The sequence below is a fragment of the Ursus maritimus genome, unplaced genomic scaffold, assembly GCF_017311325.1.
Source record: "Ursus maritimus isolate PB19 unplaced genomic scaffold, ASM1731132v1 scaffold_9, whole genome shotgun sequence".
NCBI lineage: Eukaryota > Metazoa > Chordata > Mammalia > Carnivora > Ursidae > Ursus > Ursus maritimus.
In genome coordinates, this window is record NW_024427107.1 from 18,813,935 (window position 1) to 18,840,155 (window position 26,221).

Sequence of the window (26,221 nt, forward strand, 5' to 3'; positions counted from 1 at the left end):
CATGCTAACACACTTACAAGCTGAAAGGTACAAGGAGGGGCCCCTGGGAGCCTCCCTTCCTCCAAATGCAACTTAGTCTGTCTTAGCTCATTGGTCTCTGCACTCCCTAGCCTCCAGAAATTATTATGCCCCATTTATGCAGCCCAGGTTTGATTTTCATCGTTGGAGGGAGGGTCCTCTGGTGGGATATCAAGAACACCAAATGGCAGAGTCAGAGGGTATTGTGCACAGAGGGAGTTGACAGAGTTTGAACGTCAAGAAGAAATAATTGAACCCATTTTCTCTATTGAGACTCAATTACTTGTTTCCTCAAAGTCTGTTTCTTTAGTCTTTGAAAGAATAAACTTAAAGGAATGTTCATCAGATGTGGTCTCTGGACCAACTGCATCAGAATCAGGTAGGGAACTTACCCAAAATGCAGATTTCTGGGTCCTCAACCAGTCTGGTGAATCAGACCCTCTGGGGGTAGGGAGCTCTGCATTTAGAAGAAACTCTCCAAGTCTTGTGCACAATAAAAAGCTTGAGAACCACTGGCATTACAAGCTTTTTCCAGTACTTAGTTTCAATGTATTTGTATCAAAGCGAAGATGATCTAATTCTGATGAAATTCTGGACCAAAGGGAATGAATGAATGCAGAGATAAAATGGCATATGAAATCCCTCATGTATTTTTGTTTTTAGGGCATTAATGCTTCTTTGACTGATCGGAGAAAAATTAAATGCTCCAATTACAAAGTCTGAAGGGACTTTGTAGATGCTGGTTGTTAAAAGAGGATTCTGAAAGCACGTTATTTTTCTTTATCTTAAGGAAAGAAGACTTACACGTTTTGTCAAAAATGTGTTTTCGTGATTTTGTGCTCTAGGCAAACTATCTGAAATCTGCCTGAACTGTGTATAAAGGAAGCTCTTAGGAAGATAAATGCTTGATCAGAAATGCTAACAAGTTCCAGGTTTTCTTTCATATACAGTTAAACAAAAAGTTCTATGTTGTCACAGAGGATAAGAAGATAAAAGGTCAGATGAAGATACAGTTTACTTTTTTAGTTTGTATGTTCCCTTTTAACTCATATTTTGATTCATTTGTACTGCCTCCTCACTTTAATTTATGGGCTTCAGAATGTGACTGAGCTCAGTTCATGAAGAAAAGGTTTATAAACGTAGAGGTGAACTTTCAGCTTTCCTTGCACGAGAGGTTACCTATTTACTCTGTGGTCAACACGAAATGTAAACTAGGCGACTACATCACCATGTTATTTTAAGACTAAATGGAAAGAACTAACGGAGCATTTTTGGTTTGAGTTTATGGAAAATATTCAATAGAAACAAATCTAAAATTAAAAATTAGACTGATACTAATTAAAATGGGCAAAATCAGAAAATTCAAAATCTCTCTTCATTAGCAAGGATATACCTAACTCTAGATAATAGTTCAAAATTCATATCTCATGTATCCAATTAAAAAAAATAAGGTGACATCCAATACTTTCTTATTTGATTTATTTAATTCAGCTGATTATTTCATTCTGTTGAGGCTATTAGAACTGATGTGGCTTTATATTTATAGACTGAAACATGAACTGATTGAATCAGGAATAGAGATGGGGCTGAAGCTAATGCTGGGAATGAGATCCTATGGCTCATTTGTTTTGTTTCATTTAAATACATAGTATTTTCTAATTTGCATGTGCCATAATATAATTAATTCCCTTATTGATGGGCATTTAGGTTGTTTCCTATGTTTCCACTTTTGTAATCAATATACTGTAACCCCTTGCCTGAAAGTTTTCTTAGGATAAATTCCTGGAAGTACAATTGCTGGGTTAAAGGGAATGCCCATTTGAAAATTTGAGATATATTATCAAATTGTTCCCAGAAATGTGCCGTTTTATACTCCCCCCGCTTTTTTGGGGGGGGGAGGGCAGAGGTAGAGGGGGAGAGAGAATCTTAAGCAGGCTTCATACTCAGCACAGACTCCATCTCACAACCCAGAGATCATGACCTGAGCTGAAAGCAAGAGTTGGACACTAAACCGACTGAGCCACCCAGCCACCCCTGTGCCATTTTAGTACTCTTACTGTCAGTGTCCTTGAGGGTGATGACTTTGGAACATTATGAACAATACTGGGTTTTCTTAATCTCTTAAATCTTTGTAAATATAGCATGTCAAAAATGGTATTCTTACTTTCATCTTCACTTGTTTGATGTAGTATCCAGAGATTCCATGGAGACTCTGTGTGCCCTGGGAATTGGTGAGCTGTGTAGTCAGTCATACCCTAACTTGGCTGTGTACTTCAGTGCCTGAAGTTCTTTTTTTTTTTTTTTTTTTTTTAAGATTTTTTTTTTTTTTGAAGAAGCAGGCTCATAGCGGAAGAGCCTGATATGGGGCTCGATCCCACAACGCCAGGATCACACCCTGAGCTGAAGGCAGGCGCTCAACCGCTGTGCCACCCAGGAGCCCCTGAATTTCTTAAGACATAAGACAAGGGAAGCAATGATTCACCTGGTCACTAGGTAGTTAACGAACAATGTCTTGAAGACACAAGCCAGATTTGCTGGATGGAAGGTCACTTCTCCTTTTCCTTCCAAACTTTTTCTTTTAAGATCCAATATAAATAAGTCTTTCTACTCTTCTTTTCCTTTGCAAAAATAATAGCTTATTTAGTCATGGGTCCAAGCTTAATGACTTATTAAGAAGAGGCCAGATCTTTGAAATACTACGGAACTTATTTGCCTACCATTTTTCTATGGAGAGCCTAGACCTGATCCCAGAAATACAAAATCTGGCTTTCTAAAACTTGGGAGGGGGTAGGTAGGAGGGGAAGAGAAATCCTTCCATTCCTTCTTGAAGAGTCACTTTCTCTCTCTTTCTTTCCCTCTCTATCTCTTCCTCCCTACCACCTTCCCTTAGTTTCTCTCAGTTCCAAAAGGGCCAATTCTAAATTTTTCCCCACCCCTTTTTTTTCTAATCAGAAATCCCATTTTTTCATTAGATTTTGGTCTTTTGTGCTTCACAAGACTTAGAAGTTTAGGAAACATTTGGCTCTTAAGTGTTTACCACAGAATGTTGAGATCCTGCTGGATAAGTTATCATATACGTGACCACTTTTGATCCTGCCCCAAAGCTCTGACGGATATAATTCCCAGAAGGGAGCCACAGTGAACCAGGGTTTCACCTTTTACAACAAAACTATTATTCTCAGTAGTTATTGGATTTTTAAACTCTGGCTTCCTATAAAAGATTTAGTTCTGATCAACACACTGTTATTCTTTTTTTTTTTTTAAAGATTTTATTTATTTATTCGACAGAGATAGAGACAGCCAGTGAGAGAGGGAACACAAGCAGGGGGAGTGGGAGAGGAAGAAGCAGGCTCCTAGCGGAGGAGCCTGATGTGGGGCTCGATCCCATAACGCCAGGATCACGCTCTGAGCCGAAGGCAGACGCTTAACCGCTGTGCCACCCAGGCTCCCCTACACACTGTTATTCTATTAACCTAAAGTTGCCTTCATAATATCTTTTTTTTTTGTTTCACGCAGGCATTCTTACACCGAATGAATCAGTGTGCCGCATCGAAAATTGACAAAAACGTAACAGAAGAAACAGTGAAGGTGAGGAGGCACAGTTGGCCCTCAACCCAAGCACACGTTCCCCTTTAGCTAAAATTTCATCTGTGGGATGTTACTTTAGGCTCTTCAGCTTCTCCTCAGTTCCAGTGTAAGTGCTGCACCAGACACTTGTGTGGGCCACCCTGAGAAAAAGGGAAACGAGGGTTTGGGAAAAGAAACAGGGTGATGAGGATGGCGTAGAAGAAGTGGAGCGATTTTTTGCCAAGGCTTTAAGGACAGTTTGAAAAAAGGAAGAAAAACAAACCCAGGACAGAGAACCTCAGCGTCTGTGAGAGGGAGGGAGCAGAGCCATGCGTGAGCATTGCCGAGGAGGCTTAGGAAGGCAAGATGCGGACAAATACACTTCCAGTCCCTGATCACCAAAGAACAAGCGATTTGGATGGTTCAATGGTGCAGAAAACGTCTGCATAATATCTTCAACTCAGAAACAAACGTTTAAACCTTTCCTTTTAGGCTGCAGGACAGGAAAATGATGAGTTTTGTAAAGGGGGAGGAGGTAAATGAAAATTAATTGCAGTATTATTATTCATTTGAGTTGTATAAATTATCATTGGTATTTATTTTTGGTGCTGATTTGCCGTTTTATTTTACTAAAAATAAAAAAAAAAAATTCCCAAGGATTTTATAGGCCCTTCTGACTATTTTTTTCATAAATTAAATACTAACTTTCAAATTCTCCTTACCACGGGAGCATTTCAGTTTGTGTGCTTGTGGTCGCAAGCAAAGGACGCTTATTATTCAAATGGCTTGAAGATACTTCGGCTCTCATTTGGGGACTCCAGACAGAAAAGAAGGTTCAGGACCTGTGGCTCAGGGAGGTCAAGAAGATTGCCAGGTTCTGTCTAGCTCTTCACTTTGCCATCCAGGTTATCCGCTTTGCCCCTGGGCTGGCTCCTCTTCTCGCTGCAAAATGACCGTGTAGCTGTCCCAGCTGTCACTTCCAGACACAGCTCCTTTCCAGAGGGGAAGAGGGCTATCCATTCCAGGATACTCTTCCAGAGAGCAAAGAAGCTCTTGCCCCCAAAAGCCTGCTAGCAAATCTGCCTGCACTATGTTACCTGCCGCCCATTCTCACTAATGGGGTGGGGACTGTCATGCTTGGGTTTAGTCACTCAGGCTTTTCCTGAGAGCCAGGAATATGTTCCTGGTTCCCAGAGCTGTGTGGGAGTGGAGAGGATGTCCAGACAAAATTGGAGCTCTGCCCTCCGGGTGGGCGGAAAGGATAGCTATGCCCTGAAGTTTGCAGCTTGGAGAGAGCATACTGTCCTCTCATGGGCTTTTTTTTAAAAACCTGCTTCACTATTGCACTTAATTACATTTATTTGTAGATGCTGTTCTCAAACATCGAAGATATCCTTGCTGTACATAAGGAATTTTTAAAAGTCGTGGAAGAATGCCTACATCCAGAACCCAACGCTCAACAAGAAGTGGGAACCTGCTTTCTTCACTTTGTAGGATCAATTTCTGTTTATTTTAAAAGCTCTGCCCCCCCCCCCCCGATTTTAAGGTTTAGCTTTTGGCACAGTACCATGTGAGAATTCAGCATTAGAAGTAAAATGTGACACCAAAAGTTTGGGGTCTTTTAAGGCCAATGAAATCTTCCACTGAGAGCCAGAAAAGGGGTGAGGGCCTCACATCATCCATTTTATTCAGTGAAGAATAAACAGCCTTTTCTTTTTCCCAACAAGTTGCTTCGCATCCTCTGTAGCTTTGAATTCTAATGAATATTCAGGCTGTTCATAATGAATGGATTTTTATGTTTCTCTCAAACATAGAGCATTTCCCTTTTGAGACAGAAAATCCTTACTCTTAGAATGGCATGATGAACCTTTTGTGAGTCAGCATGTTCCCTTGTTAATCGGCTGGTGACAAGCCTGCCGGTGAACGAACCCTGTCACTCTAGGTACACAGACGCCTGGGTCTCAGTGTTTCTCAAGGGTGGTTTCTCAGAAGGTCATACTGAGTCGTGCCGAAGAATAACCAGTCAGTCCTCAGTTGTTTCAAATTACACGTCAAGCTCGTTTCTGTCTGTTTGGACATGATAGTTGATAGTTGTTTCAAATTACACGTCAAGATCATTTCTGTCTGTTTGGACATGATAGTTGAAATTATTTGCGTAATTGATTTATAAAGTAAAAAGTCACCTATAACATGAAAATTGCTTTCGGAACTAAAGCTCATTCATACCAAAAAAACCCGAAAAACAAAAAACAGTGCTGCTCTTTATACCCTTCCACTGATGCTAATTTTCAGAGCGCCCACCTGAATTCCTTTCTTTACCAAGATGCTATATAACTAATGTTTTATTTAAAAATGCATGAGTATTTTGTCATAGAAATCAATTTTTGTTTATTTTTATTTCTATTTAGCTTTTAGAAAGGTAATTAATTAGATGTAGTTTCTAGGTCCGTATTCCTATATGTAATGAGCAAACTCTGCATATGTTCTTTATATAATCAGGAAATATTTCATAAAGGTAATTAATATTAAATGGAGAGAGGTTCCTTGGCAGAGGAAGATCAAGCCATGCTTTCCTTGGGCATGACTGGAAACCATACATGTTTGTGTCCCCTTAATCCAGACTATTCCTTTTCATGAAAGAATTCAAATCTTCTGCCAGCTGGATTATTTGCTTTCTTAGTCCAGGGCTGCACATGGGAATCTTGCACCCTGACATCCATTTCCTCAGTAACACACTATGAATCTGTCATCCATGAATTTAGCTAAACTATTTCTGAAGTGTTGTTTCATTCTGGGTCATACCGTCTCTTGAAATAAGTAATTCAATATATTTTGTACTGGCTATATAGAATAGTACTCAGTGTTGCTTTCCAAATGCATGTCTTGGAAATTTCAGGGGACACACTTCTGTTCTAATATTTGATCGATACATTTTCTGTGCCTTCCTCTTATTGGTACCATTTGGATAGATACCAATTCTAACCACTGAGAGAAAATCTAATGATGGGAGGATGCTTGGACATCATGATGGTGAAATTACTCCCTTTTTGAAAGTACCCCTTCTGTGGCAAATACGAAGGTTGTTTATTTTGTTCCTACTCTATCACTTTAAGGAACAGCTCTAACCATTAGAAGATCTTTATGTTAATCCTGAATCTGCCTACCACGGCCCATCTTGATGGCCCTGGCAATTTCTACCCCGTGGTCTTAGTTTTGTGTTTTGGAGCTACAAAGAGTTGTAAGTCTGTTACAATATGACAGCTACCTGAAAGTAGCCACCTTATTATACTAACAAATAGTTACACTTGAGATGACTTCTCATATTTAGTGTCTCCAAAGCCCATCATGATCTTAGTCACTTGCTGTTGAATATTCTGTTTGTCCGTGTGCCCCCTCAACACAACTGTCCAGATCGGTGCGTTAGTGTGCTGCACGGACCCTGTCTCTCTATTCCTGTATGATCTGGCACATGCTTTTCCCTCTCCCTAAAACGCTTTCTTCCCTCTCCCTGCCTGGGAATGATGGATTCATCTCTCTGAACCTTGCTCAGTTATTATTTTTTCTTTTTTCTTTTTTTTTTAAAGCTGTATCTGAATCCTCTCAGGAAAGCTAAGTACTCTCTTCTCTATAATTTGTTACCATTTGGCTCATTTACTTACTATTGCATATATCATACTGGACTCTAGTGAATATAATCTGTCTTTTTCCCTAGGCTATTCTTCATGGATCAGAGAAAATAGATATATAAAATGTACTTATGTACATACACACAGTAGAGCTCCCAAAATACAATAAACACTTAATCAAGTTTGTTCACAAACATCACGCAGATTAATCTTTCCAAATGGCTACTAACATGACTCTAACTTATCCTTATTCAAATTCACAGAAAGACAAGTTTCGTATCTATGATGAATATTGTAGTAACCATGAGAAGGCACAAAAATTGCTTCTTGAACTTAACAAAATAAGAACGATCCGCACATTTCTTTTGGTAAGTATATATTTAACTGTGACCATATACTGTGATTTGTTGATAGGCTCACTGAGGAGCCAAGGACTAGCATCGATGTGCTGTAAAAACTACTCATGGGGCAATGCCTTAAGTGTGTCCAGGCTAGGAGACTAGAGTCCTTTGGTAAACCTAAGAAGGGAGAGCTGGCAGAGCTTGTGGATGGGAAAACACTGATAATGCCCTCTCCTGGTTGATTATGAATTGTTTGTGAGAACCACAGATTCCTAGTGAGAGAAGACATTTATGCCAGAGTTCATCATCACTTTTATATCCCTCAGCTCCCTAGGGTTTCATTTACTTCTGCTAAGAGAATTGTAAGTGGGGCAGTCACAGGAAGGAAGTAGATCCTGGGTATGGTAGAAAATAAATTTAAAGATTGACCTTTCTCCTACATACATTCCTTATTCACTTTGCAAAGAAAGAACAAGAATATATATTTAATTTCTTCAGGATAGCACAAATAAATGCATATTTGGGTAGTTAATTTTGGATGGTTTAATTGCCAGTGAGGACCACATTGTAAGTATACTATTCAATAATATCTAGCAAATTGTGGAGAGGAGCAACCATCCCCACTACCCAGTTATAGAGATTTCCAACACCCCAAAAAGTCTCTCATGCCTGCTCACAGCCCATCTCTACAACCACCATGAACTCTAGGCAATCATTGATTTACTTTCAATCTCCATAGTTTGCCTTTTCTGGACAGTTCATATAAATGGAATCCTTCAATGTAATCTTTTATGCCTGGCTTCTTTTACTGAGTAAAATGTTTTGCGGTTCGTCCCCATTGTAACATGTATCCATATGCCATTCATTTTTTTGTTGAATAGTATTCCATTGTATGGATGTACCGTTATTTTGTTTGCCCATTTGCCAGTGTATGAACATTGGGTCAGCGAGCAAGTATGATTAATGATGCACCTTGAAGATCCTTTCAGAGAGAGGTATTTGTACGGAAAAGGCAGGAAATGTCCAGTTTGAGCTATTTGATAAATGATGTTGGGATGAACATTCATGTACAAGTCTTTGTGTGAATATTTTCATTCTCTTGAGTAGATGCTAAGAGTGGAATTGCTCGGGGCGCCTGGGTGGCTCAGTCGTTAAGCATCTGCCATCGGCTCAGGGCGTGATCCCAGAGTCCTGGAATTGAGCCCCACATCGGGCTCCCTGCTCAGTGGGAGCCTGCTTCTTCCTCTCCCACTCCCCCTGCTTGTGTTCCCTCTCTCTCTGGCTGTCTCTCTCTCTCTGTCAAATAAATAAAATCTTAAAAAAAAAAAAAAAGAGTGGAATTGCTAGGTCATAGTAAGTTTATGTTTAAGAAACTGCTAGACTGACTGTGCCATATACACCAGCAATGTAAGACATTTGTAGTTTCTTTGTATCTTTGCAAACACATGGTATTACCAGTTGCAATTAAGCTGTGATAGTGGATGTGTAATTTATCTCAAGATGATTTTTATTTGCATTTCTCTCATGACCAATGATACCAGGCATGCTTTCTATGTTCTTATTAGCCATTCATATATCCTATTGGTGAAATGCTTATTTAAATCTTTTGTCCATTTTTGAATTCAGATGTTTATTTTATATGGAGCTATAAGTGTTCTTTATTTTGGATACAGCTTCTGTATCTGACATATAATTTGTGCATATTTCCACCCAGTGTAGTTTGTTCGTTTAAAAGTGTTATCTTTTGAAAATCAAAATTCTTATATTTTGTTGAAGTCTGGTTAAATTTTTTCCGTATAAACATGTTTTTGTTATATTTAAGAAGTCTGTATTCGGGTCTTATACTTACTTTGTTAAGTTTATTCCCAAGTAGTGTACTCTTTTTGATGCTGCTGTGATTGGAATGATCTTTTTTTAAAAAAATATTTTATTTATTTATTTGAGAGAGACAGAGATAATGAGAGAGAGAGAGCACGAGCTGGAAGGAGTGGGAGAAGCAGACTCCCCACTGAGCAGGGAGCCCGATGCAGGGCTCAATACCAGGATCCCGGGATCATGACCTGAGCTGAAGGCAGATGCTTAACTGACTGAGCCACCCAGGCACCCAGTGATTGGAATGATCTTAATTTAATTTTTTGGATTGTTCATTGCTACCATATAAACATTAGATTTTTATTTACTGTTATTTATTGTATATTTTTGTATCCTGTGGTTTAAATTCATGTATTAGTTCTGGTAGTTTTTTGGTAGATTCTTTAGGATATTTTACATATAGGATCGTGTCATACGAGAGTAAAGACAGTTTTATTACTTCCTTTTCAATTTAGGTGTCTTTTTTTTTTTTTTTTTTTTTTTGGTCTCCCCATGGGCTTTTGCACTGGTTAGAAACAGTACAATGTTGAATAGAAGTGATAAGAACAGATAACACCTGCCTTGTTTCTGATCTTAGGGGGAAATCAATCAGCTTTTCATCATTAAGTGTGATGTTAACTGTAGGTTTTTTCACAGATGTCCTTCTCCGGTTGAAGAAGTTCCACTATATTCATAGTTTGTTAAGAGTTTTTATTGTGACCTTTTTGCCTTTTACAATTTAGGTGTGATGTAGCTTAGGAATGGCACTGTAACAGTGCTTCCTACATAAAGACAATAGAATTATTATATTTTGATACCATTTGGTATATACTTGATAAGATATTTTGAAATTAGAAATGAATGAATGATGAGGTTCAGAACATGCTACCCCAGGGGCGCCTGGGTGTCTCAGTCGTTAAGCGTCTGCCTTCGGCTCAGGGCGTGATCCCGGAGTCCTGGGATCAAGCCCCACATCAGGCTCCTCTGCTGGGAGCCTGCTTCTTCCTCTCCCAGTCCCCCTGCCTGTGTTCCCTCTCTCGCTGGCTGTCTCTCTCTCTGTCAAATAAATAAAAATAAAATCTAAAAAAAAGAAAAGCTATGAGTTTTGCCTTATACACTGCTTTAGTTTTATTCCATAAAATATGACATGTGTTTTCATTTTCATTCAGTTTTTGAAAATGTCTAGTTTCCTTTGTAATATCTTTAGTCTGTTCTTTATTTAGAGTCTGTCTTGGAAGATAGTTCTTCATGGGACTTGTGTCCCTGCACATTTTCTGAGCAGAGGAACTGACTGCCTTTGTTCTAGCCGATCTTTTAAAGGATGTTTATATCACGAACAGCCTCAGAAGGTGGAGATATTCTCTTCCTCCTAAGTGGCACACCTGCTGCCCTCATGAAAGATGCATGGTTCTTAGCTTCAGGTCTCCTCTCCTGGTGTCCACATGCATGGGCCACCTGGTCTTCCTTGTCTTGAGATGTGGGAACTGGGCCTTGGGAAACTGGTCCCCAAATAGTGATACTCTGGCTACCGCTATCGCTGTAAGGAAAAAAAAGTCCTATAGCTCTGGCCTAAGAGTTTCGTGTGTTCTTCCAGCATCCATAAATCTCTGGCAGGTTAACTTTTGAGCTTGCAGGTAGGGTAAAATCTTAGAATCATCATTTTTAACATTCTGTTATTTTATTTCCCAATATTGGAACTTTCCAAATTTCTTCCTGTAGTTGATTTTTTGAATTTAATTCCATTTTAGTCAGAGAACATATTTAAATCATTTAAATCCTTTTAAATTCATTAAGATGTTTTTATGGCTTAGCATATGGTCTGTCCTGGAGTTGTTGGGTTTTTTTCTCTGTATGTTCCATGTGTGCTTAAAAACGATGCATATTCTGCTGCTGTTGGGTGGAATGTTCTATAAATGTTAGGTCATTTTTGTTCATAGTGTTGTTCTTGTCTTCTTTGTCCTTTCCTCTAGGTGTTCTGTCAATTATTGAGGGTAGGATATTGAAATCTATAGGTATAATTGTTAAATTGTCTGTCTTGCCTTTCGATGATGTCAGTTTTTGTTTTATATGTTTCGGGGCTCTGTTGTTAAACATGTATTCATTGAAAGTGCTTGTATTTATATTTCTATTGATCATAAGATGTATTTCTTTGTCCCTAGGGATATTTCTTTTCTTAAAATCTATTTTGCCTGATATTATTATAGCCATAATGCTTTTTGTACTGTTTGTATGTTATATCTTTTTCCATTATTTTACTTACAAACTATTTATGTCTTTGAATCTAAAACATGCCTCTAGGAGACAGTATATAGTCAGATCTTGCTTTTTATCCAGTCTGACAATCTCTGCCTTTGATTGGAGTAATTATGTAATTATTGATGTTGTTGTATTGACATGTACCACTTTATTTTTTTTTCTGTATGTGTTTTTTGGTTTTTGTTGTTGCTGTTCCTCTGTTTCTCCTTTACCTTCCTTACTGTACTGTTTTACTTCCTCTGTTGATTTTTTTGAAGTATAGTTTTTTAGGTTTTTTTTTTGGGGGGGGAATGATTGCTCTAAGAACAATATTCATCTTAATTTTTCAAGTCTATTTCCTGAAGCTGGTTATTGTTTTTTGTTTGTTTTGTTTTGTTTTTAGTAACTTTCCTGGACTTGATTTGAGAACGTGTGAGTCTTGTATGTGCAGCTGCTATCTCTACTCGGTTTTTTGTTTTATAGTTTAGCCTTTCTTTTTAGGGGTCACTCCAGTGACTGCTTAACTTAGTTCAGTGAACAATTTGTCAGAGGTGATCGAATATCTTTAATCATCTTGTCTATGGATCTATGTGTGAGTTTGGGGGTGGGGGAGAAATTCAAAGGGCAAGCAGTTTTCAAGTCAGATCTGGGTTTTTCTTTCCATGGGGATCCCCCTTCCCCTTGGGTCTTTTCTGCATGTGCACAGTCTGACACCTGCTCCAAGGAGGTTTGTGATCTCAGGCTAAGAGACTTGTGGGCATCTCCATTTTTCTTATGGAGTATGCTGTTTTTATTGACAATACCCCTGGGTGTGAGAGTTGTACTCTCTGCAGCCCCATCTGGAAGCAGGTTTTCAGGGCCTATCACTGTGTCAGGGTCCCTGTGATAGGGTCACTGCAATAGAGCCACTGTGAAAGCACCATTTTGATAGGGCCAATGCGCAGGGTGAGCTGGGGAGGGGAGGGGCAGGGGGAGGCACGGGGAAGGTGGATGAAGCTCAGGTGAGAATGCCATAGACTCCCACCATTCTTACCTGAAAATTCAGCAGTTTTTCATGAATAAACACTTCTCAATTTTTTTTTTTGACTTTAGTTGACTTCCAGAGCCCTGAAATTGAAATTTTTGACAATTGTGCTGAGTATTACAGTTGTTTTTTGGGAAGAGGATTTACTGATCCTTTTTCTCTGCTACAGCCAGAAGAGGCTCCTATGCCACTAAAACTTTAGAGTGCTTTGTGAAGTGTTAGAACTTTGCCATCCATTTGTGAATCCATTCTGTTCTCAGCAGAGTTGACTCTTTGTTCACCTTGCTCTAGTTTATTGATTGAATTGTGTCAAGCCGTGCCGGTAGCATCTCCAGAGTGCTGGTTTGTAGAAGATCCTATAGCACAAGGAAGAGCCTACAGTCTGGTAGGAAACCTGGGCTTTATAATTCCTGCCCTGACACAAAGTGACCACTAATTATCCCAATGACTTTAGGAAATTCATTATATCACTGGTGTCATTTTCTATGTCCATTAAGTGGGGATAATAACAATCACTCTCGGAAAAACAAGGAAGAGTTTACAGATTTGGTGATGGTATTATTTGGGGTACTCAGATATGTTGCCACCTTAGTAAGTGTTCATCACCAGGGAAATCTCTGGGAGCTCATTTAGAAGACATTCTTTATGTACACATTAGGAGAGCGCTGGCTTTCATAAGCCAGTCTAACGTGACAACCAACCTCTGCTATTATGAAGACAGTGTATAATCTGTTCCGTGCTGTCAGACAAGGAATTAACAGTGTGTTAAGCAATCATGAATTTCTTAGGGTACTTCAATCCGGAGCGAGGGAAAGGGGGTGGCCACATTTATAAGGGGTGTTAACATGTATGGGGATACTGAAACATCACTGGAAATATAGTGAGATGTACATAGTTGTGTTTCATATGGTTCCACTGGGGACAATACCATGCAGAGTTGGAAAGAATATTTTGATAAGCTGATTGCAATAGGGGATGAGGCCCTGGAAGAGCATGCTTGAGTCAGCTGCCCTGTCTTCTAAAGTGTTTGGGTGAAGTTAAAGTCATGGTGTTAGTTTTGCTGACTTGAATACACGAATTGGTGCTAAAGCCAAGTGGGGTGGGGGGGTTGTTCTGCTATCCTCAGTCTTTTCTTTTTATCCTTTCCTGCTCAGCACTTGGTCTCCCTTCTCAATGTATATAAGACAGTAGTCTTAAAATGCTGGTATAAAAGTGGCTAAATTATCAGTATGATATTTGAGGAGCCCTCTTCTCCCTTCATTACATATTTATGAACTGCTTTCTTTTCTTTCTTTCTTTTTTTTTTTAGATTGTATTTATTTGACAGAGAGAGGCACAGTGAGAGAGGGAACACAAGCAGGGGGAGTGGGAGAGGGAGAAGCAGGCTTCCCGCTGAGAAGGGAGCTCAATCCCAGGACTCTGGGATCATGACCTGAGCTGAAGGCAGAGGCTTAACGCTTAACGACTGAGCCACCCAGGCGCCCCATATGAACTGCTTTCTTTTTGCTAGTCACTCTGATAGGCCTTGCAGAAACAGGATTTGACACAAGTTTCAAATCTTTTTCTTTCTTTCTTTCTTTTTTTATTGACGGTTAAACTATAAAATAAAGACCAGATGCTTCAGAGTTTATAGGCTTTTTTTTTTTAAATATCAGAGTTGATTTTCTCTTCTATTTCATCTTACTCTGATTGCTGATTTTGAGATTTCTCCTTCATCTTGCCTCTCTGGAGATCATATCTGACCTCCTTCTCTGAGACTGGCTGACCAGTGTCATTGGTGAGGTATTATAGCTAAAAGTGATTTGGCAATCACTTGGTTGAAACAGGACAGTTTTACAGACAGGAAAACTAGCATTCTGAAATCAACCCAAGTTACATCACTAGTCAGTGGCAGAGCACGTGTAGAACCCGGTCGTCTCTAGGCCTGCTCTTTACAACACAACACCACAATTCAGCTATAGCTCCCTTAAAAAGCAGGATTGATCTGTGTATCTTTGTGTCTATTATTTATTCATCCATCCCTCTGTCTGTCCATCCATCCACCCACCTATCCATCCATTCCTCCATCTCTATCCTATTTCTTTTTCCTCAGACTTCATAGTTAGGAGAATATATAAAAACTGATTTTCAGGATATATATTCAAAACATATTTTGGTTCCTATAACTAATATGAAATGGGAAAATACTTCTCTTTGTCTTCTGTAAGTGTTATTTGTGATTTCATGGGCTCATCTCAGAGAAAGAAGGTATAGAGACAGGCTTTCACAAGTTTTTAGCAGAAAATTTTATGGTAGAAGAAAATTTCATGGCTTCAGGTTTAAAAAATTGTAATTAATTATTTTTATTTCCACTTCAGAACTGCATGCTACTTGGAGGACGGAAGAACACAGATGTTCCCCTGGAAGGATATTTAGTAACACCAATACAAAGAATTTGCAAGTACCCTCTCCTTTTGAAGGTATGTTATGTGTTTATTTCACTGTAGTATTTTCCTTATATCTGCATATTTTGCTGATGGTCTTTAAAACATTTTTCTTTTAGATAATCTGATTTTCTAAAGAAAGGGCAGATCATAATTACTAAGGAAAATAGCTATTTTGTCACATATATATATGGATTAGGAAACAAATCTTTTGGGAAAAGAGACTTTAGTGATCTTTGTAGAAAACACACTTGTTTGAGTTTTATTTAGAGTAAATTAATTAGTAACAAAATAGATCCCATTAAGTACCTTATGACCAGTTTATATCACACTTTTTCTACAGGGTTCTTTATCCTAAGTAAATCTACTGTTGGCATATTTTCTGACCTCGTCTAACATTGATGACTTCTTGATGCTAATGAAGTTAAAGTCAAAGTTGCATAATTTCAGAACTTGGTTTTTGAATCAGTATTACAGGGAATGGGGGGGGTCACATGGGACAATAAATGAGAGGATGTAGAGTGACAGTGCTAAGCAAATGCTGCCTATAGATGACCGGCCCTGCTCCATTAATGGTCATAGGTCCATGACCTACGTTACGATGACCAAAACTGTTATTGTGAAAAACATAATGTACTAATTATGCTTGTAATGCAAGAGTACGCGAATAGATTAGAATAGCAATTCTGGAAACGGTGCTTTTTGGAACTACAACAGCAGGATAGGCAGTTTGGGATGGCCATTCAGCACATGACCTCTGAGTTCAAATCCTAAATATTCTGCTTACTAGCTGTGTGACTGAATGCATAATCTAACCTCTTAAAGCCTTGGGTTTTTATTTTTGAAACAGAAATGATAATGAAATTGTAGCATATGTCTGCAAGAATGTGTATAATAGATACATATCTGTTTGTGTATTGTGTGTATACATATATATGCATATGGAAAAGGTATTATGTAAAAATAGTAATTGAACTGTTTATGCAAATCATTTAGCACAGTATGTATTCCATATATGTTAGCTATTGATTACTTATATATATTTGATTCTAATCTATTTTAATAGATTCATTACTACTTCCTCTCTAAATTTTTAAAATACTCCAATATGCTATGCACTTACTAGCTGGTGTTCTTACTGATTTACTTTTTGAGAAACAAATATAAGGAATTTGAGCTAAAAATACATGTTTTTAAAACAATGACTTCCGTGAGTTGTATAACTGGGTTTTTGTGTAAAATTTCTTTGAAAACAATTTCTCCTTATTAAAAAACAAGTTCAGATTGCTTGGTTAAGCCACAGAGAGAAGCTGTCACAGGGATCTCTAGTTCTTCAGAGCTTTAGTGTGCTCTTCAGAAGGTCAGGAGGACTGGTGCAAACGTGAGTCCTATCTTTCTGAGAGTCCTTTCAGACTCCTGACTTGGTGACTCAGATCACTTTAGCTATTCCTGGACCTGATTTTGGAATCCCAGGCATTTGTTTGTTTTAAGAGTCAGAAGGGATAGTGATATTAAGAGAAACACATCATGCTAAGTAGTTGTTCTAAATCACTTCTGGATAGGGATGACCACCGGATAGGGTTGGCTGAGCTGACCTCTCAAAAGATAGAATCATGGACACACCCTTGCTTAGGAAGAAAAAGACCAACTCAGAGCACCTTTAAGAAGTGGAAAGGTGACATCTTTCCCCTCCCCTTCTTTGGATGATTATCTTCACAAAGAAACATGAAGAAACTATTTACTTAGGCAGTAGATAAGTTGGTGTTGATAATTTTTGTTGTTTTTGTACCATTGGGCTGATAATCTCTTTGATTTTGAATGGATTTATTTATTCAGAGAAAAACATTTGGGAATTAGGCTGTGTGTTAAAGAAAAGATTTATCAGTCTTATTTGTGGAACTTGGAATTATCGGTTGGGCCAACCAGCACAGGGTTCATAGAAAGCAACTGACAAAAGATTATTACTAGTCATTGCTATTTCACATTATCTCAATTCATGTCTCAACTCCACAGATACCCATTGGTCACAATTCCATAAGGCCCCAAATCGAAATCTGCAGACAACTTGACCACTTCACATAATTTACAAATACTTCTGCCCTTCAGAATTTTTGGAGAAGCCAGCATATCTCTTTTATGGATTTGTGATCCAACATAAGTTTTTAAATCTTGTCTTGGGAGTGATGTCATGTGTATTCTTCTGGTGCTAGCTCTGCAGAATGGAGTGTGAACATATTGAATGCAAGGTCAAAGTTTATGGTAGAATTTTCAACAGTAACAGACCTCAAGAGACTATAACAACTGCATATTTTCCCACTGTATGTTCAGAATTAAGAAAATTCTTTTTAAGACTTGCCTCAGGATTTCTGTAATTGTGTTAGTTACATGATGATGGTAACTGTAGTAAAGAAACAAATGACTAATTAAAAAGCAATGTGGTCACAACTGTCTAGACAGTGGGTGAAGATGTTTAATTTTGTGCTTCTAAACAACAAACAAGACCTTTTAATATATTTAAAAGATTAAAGATCACTCTTGCTCTGATATCCTGAATGGAAAAACCATAAAATGCCAAAAAAATAAAAAACCCAGCAAAAATCAAAACAAAAATAAAAGCTATTGAGGGTCATACGGCAATTAATTCATTGCAGAAAATGAACCCGAGTTATTGGTGAAAATAACATAAATTGCTCCTTTAGTGACGGAGTATCACGTAACTTATAAATTATTTATTTTGCTAGTGGATTTAAAATTATTTAAAAATTATTTAAAAATTTTGCTTCACTTCTGACATGTTTTTATAGTTTCTCAAAAGTGTATTAGAAAATAAGGCAATTAAATTATTTTTAAAATTATGGGACATACTTATTTAAAGACTTAATGTTCAGTTAAAGACTCTAGGAAGACATAAACTTATATTTCTGTTGGAGCAGAGGGCAATCTTATAAAAAAAATTACACTCTGCGGGTGAGATATTTGACAAGTTGAAAGGAGAAATCTAATTTAGTTTTTAAAAGCAAAATAATTTTAAGGAAAAAAATTAAAGAAACTGCAAAATGTGTATCAGGGTAACGCGTATTCATTGATTCAACCTTTCGTTTTTGATCTTGATCTTAGTGGAGTTTGTGATGTCACTTCTGAAAGTGGCTCTCACGATCTCTGCAGTTTTCATTTCCTGGTCAGTCTGAACCTACTGTACCAGAAAGCGGAAGATCAAAGGGTGATTTGTTTTTTGTGTATAAACAGGAGTTGCTGAAGCGGACTCCAAGGAAACACAGTGACTACGCAGCAGTAATGGAAGCCCTCCAAGCCATGAAAGCTGTCTGTTCCAACATAAACGAGGCCAAGAGGCAGATGGAGAAATTAGAAGTTCTAGAGGAATGGCAGTCTCACATTGAAGGCTGGGAGGTACATTCACTCTACTCAACAATGGAGCTTAAAATAGTTTTGTTATGTCTTTCGCTGTGTGTAGAATTGTTGACATTGGATGGAACCATAAATGGTCATTTTCCCAGATAATGGCTGTAACCATTTCTGGAAAGTGCTGTCATTATTATTTTTAATATCTTTAAAAGTTAATCAACTTAACATCAACCTGAAAGCTTTGTGATGAGCCATCTAATATTGTGTCGGTTATAAGCTTTGGTATTTTAGTATTGTGCACCTTGATTATCCTTTTTCCTGCCTTCCTTTGGTCAACAAGTACATAGCCTGAATCCTGGAGAGAGTAAAGAAGGGGAATGACGCTCCGAATGTGTTCTATGATACTGTTATTTTCAGATTCTAAATTAGGTGTTTGATGGCAAATTTCATTTTAAGCTCACTTAATCTCTAAATCTGAATTTTCTCATTTCTAAAATGAAGGAACTGTCTATGATGTGATTTTTAAGGTCCATTCAAGATGAAAAGTTTTATGGATTTATGATTCATTAGAGAAAGTTTTTTTTTAAAATGATATAAAAGCAAACAAAGAGTGATCTTCAGAATCTGTAATATGTTTTCATCTATGGTAACTTTGAATTCCTATTATTTCATGGGGTTGGAGCCCTATATTATTTTGGTGCTATATAAAGCATAAATTAAAATTTTGTCTTTAACTTGACTTAATTGAGATGAGCATGAGCTTTCAAAGAGGATAATTTATTTTTATAAACAGTTAAGATAAATTTTTTAAAGGTATAAAGAAGATTTAAAATGTTTCCAGCCGAATAATGTATCACACAAATTCGAGTGGATTGCTTTTTATCTTTAGGATGTTATAATTGACTGATTTGTTTCATATCTTCAATATGTTGGTTTCCATTTAAATCTAAAATTATATCCACTCAAATTTGCAAAGAAACCTCAAACGTTGACCTCCGAAAATTCCCCTATTTGTTCACTCTTCACCATGAAACTTCAAATGCTAGCTGGGATCTAATCTTTCTCCTCATCTATATTCTTTCATTTCAAGTGTCCAGGGTGACCTCGCATTTCAGCATGAATGCTACTCATTTCAGTCAATTAAAATGGTTGTGTGTTTTACAGTTGATTCATGATGATAATTCCTTTCCTGGGGAGCGGTTGCCCTGCTGGGTTGAGAAAATGGACTGAAGTTTGCTTTTGTCGTTCTGTTGTCACTCGAGCATTGGAAGAAAACCCGAACTTGCTTTAAATTGCAGGATTTCTCATTGATATCTGCCAGGCCTTTTACCAAAACAAAACCTCACAGATTCTTCTCGGTACTCTGGGGAAATGGAATCTGTCATAATTCCGTTCCTCCTCCCGTATATCCTAAAAATTGCATCTACTGCAGAAATAAGAGATTCTTTAAAAAGTGTTGATATTTCTTGCACTCGGCATGCCAGTTCCTCAAACAAAGAATGTGTGTGGGTCATACTATGTCATATACAGCCCATAACAGTGGGTGCCTCAATCTCACCAGCCTTGCTGTATTTACAACAAACAGCCGGAGTGCGAGAGGAAAATGGGGCATCTGGACAGAGGAAACCGGCTGCAGGAAATCAGATATGACTACAGTCCCAGCGCACACAGAGCAGATCATATGAGTGTTGGGTCCCAAAAAGGGCAGCAATGCGGATTCTACTTGAGTAGGATTTGAATATGATTGCATACGACACAGCACAGCCATGCTGCCTGGGGGGGTTTTGGAGCACTGAGGGAGTGCCGCTTGGAGGAAGGCCCAGCCAACTTGTTGGCAACTTGTGCTAAGAACCTGATTCCCCAGCGCAGTCCACCACCTTGGAGAGAGAGGGAAAGCTATTATGGTACTCAGGCCTGATCCCTTCCTGGAAGCTTAGGAGAAATTTCTGACAGGACTCCAAAGGTGCACAGGACAGGAATAGTCATAAAGGATGAATGCAGGCCCTGGGAGGGAAGGGGGATAGTTAAAGAGCTTTCTTTGAATTGCAAACAAGGATTGGTGCTCAGCTTGCCAACAGCTTTGTGTAGGTTTAGAGTAGCTCTAGTGGGGTTAGGACAGGGCCAAGGGCAGATGTCAGGTGGCATGTCAGCCAAGAACAGAGAGTTCCTTAAAGACCCTTTGAGGTGAGAAGGCTTGAGCTAAGGTTGGAAAACAGCTCCCTGTCTAGTTCCTTTCCTGAGCTCCTGCAGACCTTTGAGGACCACCTTAGGGATGACACCCTTGCTCCGTAACTACAATTTCTTGAATGGTATCTGAGTCTGATACACCATGAATTTGCATTATTCCACTTTGGGTGGATTGTTTATTTCAAGTAAGTCACTTAATTATCCAGGGTCTTATTTTCCCATTAATCAAATGAAGGTTTTTTTTTTTTTTTAAAGATTTTATTTATTTATTCGACAGAGATAGAGACAGCCAGTGAGAGAGGGAACACAAGCAGGGGGAGTGGGAGAGAAAGAAGCAGGCTCATAGCAGAAGAGCCTGATGTGGGGCTCGATCCCATAACGCCAGGATCACGCCCTGAGCCTAAGGCAGACGCTTAACCGCTGTGCCACCCAGGCGCCCCTCAAATGAAGGTTTTTTTATAGTAAAATCTGTCAGGTATCTTGCCTGTCTAGTATTTTGTGCTATATTCCTTTATGTTGAATTTGGGTAAACAGGTGATTGAAATCTGTGGTTCCAAAGCAGATGACATAGTGCAAAAGCCTGACTTCTGAGCAGACTTCCTTTCTAGTCCGGACTCTAACCCTTAGTTTGGGGATGATGCATCAGACCTCTCCCACATTCAATGTGAGCTATGGCAGGAGTCGAACGAAATAAGTGGAAGTGCTTTGAATACCGTAAAATGCTATGCAAATGAGTAGTATTTGAGAGCTCTGGTTCAGTGGTAGGATTTTACCCTTGAGAAATTCCCATTTGTCTAATATATGAACCTGTCTACTGAAGGTGTTATATCACTTCAGTTAAGGTTAGATAGTTCCAAGCCACAGAAACTAAAAGAAAAATTAATTTAAAAAGATGTAGGGTAGTTCAGAGAATCACTAGAAAAGCTACACTCGCAAGGGTGTCTAGGCAGCCGAAGCTGGTAGACAGGCTCATCAGTGCCCTAACTAAAATGGATAGGCTCTAATAATTTTTTCCACCCTCATATTATGTCCCTCAAGATTCAAGATCAAAATCTAAGATTCCTCTAGTCTTGCTGGGGTAAATTTGCTTAGGGGAGGACAGAAGTCCTTGATTGCCAATCATCCACTTTCCTTTTGAGGAAAGGATGATCTTCCGTTGTAAGCAATCTTGCTGAGCCTTTAACAGTTTGCTGAGGTATTAGAATCCTCATTACACAGATTTAAAAAAATGAGGGCCATGTAACTTACCCCAAGTGCTTACAACTAATGGATGGCAGAGTTTAACCCTCCATTCCTTGTCACCATGCAATATTATACCTACTCAGATAAAAATTTAGCTAGTTCTTTAGATTACATTGATTGCTTGCCATTTAAAAGTAAATCGATTATAGAAATTAGGTTTTTGTCATTCTTTACATAGTGACTGCCATGACAGAAGATCTGTAGTTTAATTGCTCATATTTGAAGTTCTGCCTTTTATTAGTATGATTTATTGTATCTCAATTTTATGTCTCATCCAACATTTAGAACATTGTGCAGAATTTTCTACCGAAGGTAACTGTAGGGCAATGATCAGTGTGCTTGGAAAGGAAGTTCATTAGCTGTTCAATCAGAGTCACTGATTCATTTCATAGAACAGGACCATTCTTGGTCTTGGTCTGCTTTTTGGCTGATAGATAGTGTTATAATGGTAACGGTAATCTTTGGAGTCATATGAACTGTATTGACAAGGAAGTATTAATAAGCCTTATGTCACTTGGTAATTCAGCTTTACATCCATGATAGGCCTGTTTGGAATAGATCTCTCAAATCTGAAAAAAATTATATTAAAAAATAAGAGAGAATTATTAATATATGAAGGTGTTGGAAAAAATAAGATCAAAATAGTTACTGTGTTTTAGGAAGTAAAATGAAACAGAATAGAAATTTGACACCTTTTGGTTACCTTTTTACATGGAGAAATATAATTTCAACATCCATTTGCTGCTTTACATATGATTAAGTTTGTGTCTGACAGTGTATTGACTTCACGTCATGTTCTCTTACTTCATGAGTGTGAATCTAATAGAGGTTGTGATGAGACCTGTTTCCTTTTTCTCTACAAGGTGATTTGGTAGATACAAATTTGTCTACTGCCTTGAGGCAGAATTGATTTATAGATGGCCCTTGTTAAAGATTTTTTATTTATTTATTTGACAGAGATAGACAGCCAGCGAGAGAGGGAACACAAGCAGGGGGAGTGGGAGAGGAAGAAGCAGGCTTCCAGCAGAGGAGCCCGATGTGGGACCTGATCCCCGAATGCCGGGATCATGCCCTGAGCCGAAGGCAGATGCTTAGCGACTGCGCTACCCAGGCGCCCTTGTAGATGGCCCTTGTTATTTAAGGATACGTGGTTTGGGAAAAAGACCACTGAAAGTGACGTAGAAAGGGGAGCAGAATTTCCTAAGTGGAAGAGGGAGGGAAAGCTTGATTGGGACTTCACTTTAGTAAAATGAACATTTATGTTATTACTTTGTTTTATCTAATATATGACAGAATCTAGGTTGTAACTTCCCTTAATAAATTGAATCTCAAAAAGAGTGAATCAAATGCTGAATCTTTGCGGGGCGGCATACATTTTATGACATTATATGATAAAATGATGTGGTATTCTTCATTTCATGTTTAACTTTTCTAGTAGTTTTAAAAGATTTTTTGAAAGAATATTCAAATGCTTCATTCATTTTCTTGAGACACTCCTTTGATATTGAAACCATTCTCTTATGAAACGCCCATCTAGTTGTCATTCTTGTCAATTTTCTTTTCTTCCACAGTGAGTGGGTCTAGCTCTGTTAAAACTTCATCTGTCAGTGCTTTGCATACGATTGGGGGAAGTATCAAGGCTTCCTGTCATCTTTCATCTTTGCCAAGATTATGCCTTCTCTCTGCATCTGTGTTTTTCTGCTATTGACATTCAACATTTAGTTGACAAGATGAATGAGATAGACTCTGGTGTTAAGCAGGGAGATCCGACAATGGGGTCAGATAATTAGTGAATAGTTTCCTATTATAATGATTTTTGCCACCTCATAGCTGCAAAGAATCAGTAATGAACTCTTACATAAGATATTAAGAGAACTTGTTAACATAAAAAGATTTAACCTTTCAAATAGTCCAGATATGGTTTAGCAATACTATTTTTATTGGGTCTATTCAGAGGCGGGGATTTATTCCATTGCAGTGCTTCATAAATCGTGATTTTAATGCTTGAAGGAACAATGAGAATTAGAAAAGGAGCCATAAAATAAATACACACGCTTCTGACAATCTTTTCTGGGTGTTGTCATTTTCTGAAAGCATACTTTGGCACCGGACTAGTGTCCAACTATGAAAATTCCTCATTCTTTCATATTAAATTCTGTAATGGCGCTTTGAAATTGAATAGTTTTTCATGTATGCTGACTGTATAATTGGAAGCTGATTGTGTACCTCAAAATATAGAATCAAAATGATTCAACTTCTTAACAAATTAGATTCTCAATTGTTACTATTTTCTTGCTGGCTCTTGTACCGTGAGGCACCCACAATGGGAAGAGGAGCCACTGGTGAGGCGTGTCGCCACCACGGACTGCCTCCGGGTCCTGGCCTTAGGGACTGAGGTCACTGTTCCGTCCATTTCAGACTGATCTTTTCACCATATTGGTGATATTTAAATGGTGTACTGTGTAGATTTGACAAAGAAAAATCCCCAGAGAATGATTGAAACCTGAAACCACAGCATGGAGCGGAATGAACTTTGTAGTTAATGATAAACCTAAATAGTCATAAATACACAGCTATTCCTAATATTCGTCACTGTTAATTCACGCCAACTCTCATTTTATTAATGCTCTATTATTGCAGTGATCACACTGCATTTAACTCTGTGTTTACATATCTGTTTCTTCCGCTAGTATTGGGAGCAGAGGCCACGTCTCAAGCCTTGGGTCTCTGGCATCTATGTAGGACAGTGTCTGATACATAGTGGGTTGGGCGGTAATTAAATGCAGATACAATTATATTGTAGTTCTATATTGATTGTCAGTGGCTGCTTTTTTTTTTTTTTTAATATTTGTGGCTTTTTTGCTTAGTAGCAGTGATTCTGACCTAGTTCTGTTGTTTCATTTTTCTGCTCCTTTGATGTTCTCTAATCCTCTTTAACATCCTGTTCTGGCTTATGGTTCACAAATATATACCATGCAAGACTTTTTATTTCCTCATATTACAGTTGAACGCTGTGCAGTTGTTTGAAATTCAGTCTCTGTGAATGGATTTCCAAAGTTGCAGTTTCTCTTTCTTTTGTCTAAGGACATACATGGATGGGCTCCCCTCACTGTAGCTCACCTTTGCAGCTGCCGGGGGCAATGGTGAAGGGGGAGGATGACATAGGTTTCCACAGGCTGGAGTAGAAAGAGAAGCTTTTGGAAGGAGAGGCACTGGATGAGTAGACTCCCACCTCCTGTCACGGTTATTTATGTATGGTTACTTCTCACCTTGAACTGTCAGTCAGCCTTCCTTTCCTGATTTAATGAAAGTAGTCAGGATTAGAACCATCCATGGAACTCCCTTGCTGGGATTTTGCTGTATTTAATTTTCTATATATAATTCATTACCAGCTTGATTTTACATGATAAATGTGGCTTCCTAAAGGGAAATGCACGTTAAAAAATATAAATCATCTAGATGATAAAAGTACATTATTGTGGTTATTTATTTTTTAAGGGATTGCTAAGATAGCAGAACTATGATTCATGTGGGTAAACACATAATTTAAAAATATTTGCATTGAATATGTACATATACATATTACATTATGTGTAATGGCTTTAGGGTAGTTCAAAGTTAATGATTTATGCAGGCCCTCTTACTTTTTAAAATAATTCTTTTACAGCTTACCTCTCAAATGTTGGTTTATGACTGTGATATATCACTATACTGTTAAAGTAGCTTATTTTCATGGGCAGTATTTTTTTCACAGTCTTATGAAATTCCATCTTTGTAAAGGTATTTCTATAGTTCAGGTTTCTCAGTCCCCCCCCCCCCCCGCAGTGAAATAATCTGCTGCTTTCAACATCTACGTGGTGACCCATGAACCAGTGTACAAAGCTGATTTAACTAAACATCTTTCCCTTTCTTTTTCCTTCCTTCCTTCCTTCCTTCCTTCCTTCCTTCCTTCCTTCCTTCCTCCCTCCCTCCCTCCCTCCCACCCTTCCTCTCTTCCTCCCTCTCTCCCTCCCTCTTCCTCCCCCTCACATCCCCTCCCCCTCCATCTCTCCCTCTTTCTTTCTTTCTTTCTTTCTTTCTTTCTTTCTTTCTTTCTTTCTTTCTTTCTTTCTTTCTCTTTATGAACAGAGAAGCCAACTTGCTAGAGATTTATACTAGGAGAAAATGTTTAACACATTGTCTTGTGTTTGTAAAAATGGTAAAAACCTGACTTTAGTATTCATCTAGAGAAAAGTGTTTATCATACATGGTTGTTCAATGACTAAATACAGATTTGCCAAAGAATAGATTTCTATCTTCAAAAATTAGCACCAATTTCAAAATGAAGATTAAATGTGAACTAGG

General features: G+C 38.3%; 1 protein-coding gene across 1 annotated transcript in view; it reads left to right on the forward strand.

Annotated features, from left to right (window-relative positions):
• PREX2 (phosphatidylinositol-3,4,5-trisphosphate dependent Rac exchange factor 2) overlaps window positions 1-26,221 on the forward strand; it is a 272,900-nt gene that overhangs the window by 61,192 nt on the left and 185,487 nt on the right. The window contains exons 2-6 of the mRNA XM_040625832.1: window positions 3,535-3,606; window positions 4,953-5,075; window positions 7,475-7,579; window positions 15,020-15,121; window positions 18,332-18,493. Of these exons, the coding sequence (XP_040481766.1) occupies window positions 3,535-3,606; window positions 4,953-5,075; window positions 7,475-7,579; window positions 15,020-15,121; window positions 18,332-18,493 (564 nt within the window). The remainder of the gene's footprint in view (window positions 1-3,534; window positions 3,607-4,952; window positions 5,076-7,474; window positions 7,580-15,019; window positions 15,122-18,331; window positions 18,494-26,221) is intronic.